This window comes from Sinocyclocheilus rhinocerous, unplaced genomic scaffold, assembly GCF_001515625.1.
Source record: "Sinocyclocheilus rhinocerous isolate Xijiao unplaced genomic scaffold, SAMN03320098_v1.1 scaffold2269, whole genome shotgun sequence".
NCBI lineage: Eukaryota > Metazoa > Chordata > Actinopteri > Cypriniformes > Cyprinidae > Sinocyclocheilus > Sinocyclocheilus rhinocerous.
Genome location: NW_015628756.1, coordinates 16,676 through 21,360, shown reverse-complemented (window position 1 = coordinate 21,360; position 4,685 = coordinate 16,676). Strand labels below are relative to the sequence as shown.

General features: G+C 37.9%; 1 protein-coding gene across 1 annotated transcript in view; it reads right to left on the bottom strand.

Annotated features, from left to right (window-relative positions):
• The window catches only part of LOC107738454 (serine/threonine-protein kinase PRP4 homolog), a 40,155-nt gene that overhangs the window by 25,429 nt on the left and 10,041 nt on the right, over positions 1 to 4,685 (bottom strand). The window contains exon 4 of the mRNA XM_016550213.1: positions 3,782 to 3,937. Coding sequence (XP_016405699.1) covers positions 3,782 to 3,937 — 156 coding nt within the window. The remainder of the gene's footprint in view (positions 1 to 3,781; positions 3,938 to 4,685) is intronic.

The window sequence follows — 4,685 nt, the reverse complement described above, 5'->3', positions numbered from 1 at the left end:
CATTTATATCGCGATGCATCGTTTCTAACATATTTGCATCGGTAAAAACCGATTTATTTATATATAATTACTAGTGGATGGCTACACTTTTATTGTTAGAAAGTGACCAATATTTTATATGTAGATTGATTTCTCCTCTCTAAACTGTTTCTCAAGCACGTTCTCTCATCACTGCTGCTGCGTGAATGTGACGTATCACAACACTACGGAGACCCGAGGAAAAGCTGGGATTAAAGTCCAAAACCTGACTTGAAATAACCTAACAAATCAATCGGGGCTAAAGCGGTTCCATAAATGACAAATTAAGTTCACACAATCTCACTAATTTGTGCAAGCTTATTCTTAAGCAGCCCTTAATGTCGATCATGGATCAAATCGAATGAACAGCAAATATATCTGTGCTGTTTAATGCATTTGAGACGTTGTGTTTTCCTCAGTGCATAACTGACATGTCACAGGTATATTTTTTTCATCTGTAAATGTCAGAATGTCACGCAAACATTCATTTTGCTATCAGGAGTGGGCGAGGCACGCGAGTGAACGAGCGCTGCTGCACGCATGCACGCTAAATAGAGAGCGCAATTTGCAAACTATAAAAGGTACAGCTGTCATAAAACCAGAGAGAAAGGCTGCATGGCTAGAAACTGTAAAAAAACAAAATGGGAGTCAAATAATAGTATGTGAGAGAGTAGTAATATCATTGGGTTCCTATTGGTCAGTGTTAGAGGAGTTGTTTATTTGAAAATGGATTTTGGGAAGAAATTAGCGCTGCAAGCCGTTTGCTCGATGAAAAATTTTGCTCCATTTATTGTCTCCAAACTTTTCTTTAAGCCATGTTGCTGCTGTTGTTTTCCTTTCGGTGACCTCAACCCATGCCTTGCTCTCTCATTGGCTGTAGCTCGTCACGACACCAGACACCACGTGATGTCGAGTCGGCCGACCGGTCCAGATATTTGGCATGCTAGATATTTGTTTGCCGTCGGCGAGGCGTCAGCAATGCTTCAGCGAGCCTCTTTAATGCGTCGTTGTGTAGTTCACACATAAAGATTGCCGAGCGCCGATCACCCGCTGATTTCCCCCCGATCACAGCCCAACCTGTCGGCGAGCTCATTAACTTGCAAATCGGGCCTAAAGGGGTCATATGATGCGATTTAAAATTTTCGTTTCTCTTTGGAGTGTTACAAGCTGTTCGTGCATAGATAAGATCCCTAAAGTTGCAAAGACTAAAGTCTCAAACCCAAAGAGATATTCTTTATAAAAGTTAAGACTTGTCCACGCCACTGACGATTCAAACGCGAGTTTGAGCAGTGTAGAGTAGCGCTTGTTGTTTGTAGTTTCTCCGATCACAAATGCAGACATGGCTTTATGTTTACACGGCGCGATACGCAATGCGTAAAAAGACAGTATAAGTCATTATAATCAGTAATTATGTCCCCACTGGATGCAAGAAATGCCTTGTTTGTAATGGACACGGCATCACAGTATGGTAAGGGGCGTAACATGCAATAAATGTATTGTTCATTGTTTGTTCGTGTTAGTAAAAACATTAACTAACATTAACTAATGGAACCTTATTGTAAAGTGTTATGTGTTATTAAAAGTGTTATTTTAATGCACGACGTGAAGGCAAGAACCAACCTATGCAAAGCTACGGCTTGTTAGCTCAAGCATTCTGCCCGCTTCAAATCAGACAGATTAAATTTTCTGTAGTATTAAAAAGCAACTCTTATTATGAAGCACATGTTCATATATAATGAAAATGTAAGATGTCTACATGAGTTCAGGGCAGGTCTAACATGATTGGGTAGTTTGGCCATGTGACCATACACATTCATTTTCTGGTACTGCCATCTTAATGGAAGGATAGTGTCAAAGCTCAGAAATGACAGGTAAGCTTTCCAAGTTAATGTTTGAATAGCTTATACATTTTTTGCATACATCATCATGAAAGGGTTATCTATACATACATATTGAAATTATATTATTACATGGTTTATTCTGTTGTCAAACTGCTGATAATTGAAGACGGTCACAATTGTGACCGGTGGTATAACACAGGGAGTCTATGTCCCCCATATGTCATTCTGTGTTATTCTGATGAACTCTCTTTCAGACTGACCTTAAGTCAAGTTTTGGATTTACTTGATGCTGATGATCCAGGGCCTGCAATTTGCAATATAGCAGTGGTCCCAAAGACAGAGAAGGATGCAATAGAAAGCGACTGTGATAGCGATGCATCTGACATGGATTTTACTGGTGACTCCGCTCACCTACCATCAAGAATCTTGAATTCTACTGCAGAACTGTTTGGATCTGATCATTTTGAGGAGGTTGAACCTGCCTGTGAGGACCAATCAAACTTCACAATCCAAACAGGAATGGTGACTACGATCTCCTTGGATTTCAGCGAGTAGTCGCCCAAAGTCTCCCGAAAAAATTTGGTATTGCACCAAAAGGTCATGGGAGGCCATCCTCAATGTTGGCTGCTGTGACTGATATACCCAGGTTTGATGGTGTTGCTCACTGGCCAATAAACACAGGCAAGCAGATTCTATAAAGATGTTTTATGAACCATAACATCTGAAAATATGCTCCACAAGTATTCCTTTTGTTTAGCAGGAAATAGGTTTGTCAGATGTCATGTCTGTGAGGGTCGCACATCATTTGGCTGTGAGAAGTGTGCCAGGCCAATGCACATTGAGTGCTTCAAGAAGTTCCATAACGTCTGACGGAGGTGTCCTCTAATCCATGAGTTCCATACCAGCACACATTTGTGATTGTTTTTTTAATAATTCCACTGTTATGTCTGAGGGAGGGTTCATCTAATCCATGAGTTCCACACCAGCACACAGTTGTGATTGTTGATTGATAATTGTTGTGACAATTGATTGATATTAATGTATTGTTACATGTTTCTTGACATTGTTACATGTTTCCTACCATAGGCTCATATTTCATCATATGTTTATTTATTCATTTTTTTATTTATTCCTTAATTTTTAAAAACCTTAAGTTTTTTTATTTTGTAATTTTACTTATTTATTATGTTATTTATTTCGGTTTATAATGAAGTTTATAATAATTACCTTCTAAGTTCCTATAATTTGTCATTTTGTCATCATTTTATATATTTATTTGTGCCAAACTGCTGCATAAGATTGATGTTTTGTCCTTTTTGAAACTGAGTCAGACAATGTTTACTTCTTTGTTAATGGAATAAAATACTTGTTTCAACAATTTAAACCAGTCTTTAAACTAATTTCTGGAGATTTGTCATTTTGTAAATGCATTTACGCTATAGACCTAGACTCCCTGTGTTCTACCACCGGTCACAATTGTGAAACCCATTTTTTCATGGACTTTTCAATCATTTTTTAAAATAATTTACATTGATTGTTTAATATCTTTACAAATATCACACAAATTCATATACGTCATATCTGGGAAAAATGTGGGATTAAATGGGTTAATAATACTTAATTAACATTGTGATTTATTATCCCTGTTACAGTATTATTTATGTTTAAGTCAAAAACCAACAAGATATTTTTTTTCACCATGTTTTCAAGTTCTCTACTTCAGGTCTAAATGAAATGTAGAAAGAATGCACAAACTGAAAACACTAAATTTTGTGATATATTTCCATTTGATATTTTCAAAAGGGAAATACTGACATGGACCGTGATTATTCCTCAGACTATAATCATACCAACAAAATCTATAATCGTTGCATTCCTAAACCACACTAGGTTCAAGCCTTGAAAATAGCACTATTACTCACACTTCTTCAGAGGAGGAGTCTTGGTCTGCTTTCATACCCTCTGACAGACTGCCTTTGAACTTGTCTTCATCCCGACATCGCCACCTCCTCCTCTCACGCTCTCTGGAGGTGGATCGTCGTGGTCTGGAGCGGCCAAACCGGTCCCTTTCAGCAGACCTGCCAAAACAGAACCGTTCAATTACACAAATAACTAACAGCACTATCACACTGAACTGCAGGGATGCAAACTCATCATGGGTGAAAAAGGTGACAAAGACGCGCACAGAATTAGGTAGAAAATATACTTTATAGTTTCTGTACTGTAATAAATGATGTCAATTAGTACTGTATCATTCATATTTTTTATTTATTGTGTTTAATGTCTTAACGTTTCACCAGTTCATTCTGCTTTTTATTCAGCTTAGCTGCAGCGATAGATGCCTTTGTCCATATTAGGCATTTCCTGGCACGTTCTTTGAGTACGAGATCTCTTCTCTTTCAGTGCGAAAACTTCTTAATCTCATTTTCATAAAATAAAAAGCTATAGTATTTAACTTTTCCTCTCCATTGGCGAATGATGATTCTGAAAGAAAACGCGCCCGATGTCTGTTTGCTATAGCAACGAACGCTACTTTCATGCATCTGATTATCAGATAAACCTTGCGCTCTTATTTCAAGGTTGTTGTTAATGCTGTGGTTATTTTAATAGATTCCTTCGTACATTCGGTTCAACAACATTGCTAAAACACATTTCAACATGCAATAAATGCGCAGCCTTCGACTGCTCAGGTAATGTCGTCGATATGACCGAGAGCCATTAAAAAACTACAGAAAAGCAAAACTACTTCACTTTAGCATTACTGGCCACGAGTACTAAGGAGAGATCACACATCAGCTGCTCAAAAAATGTGTCAGTGAGACGAAC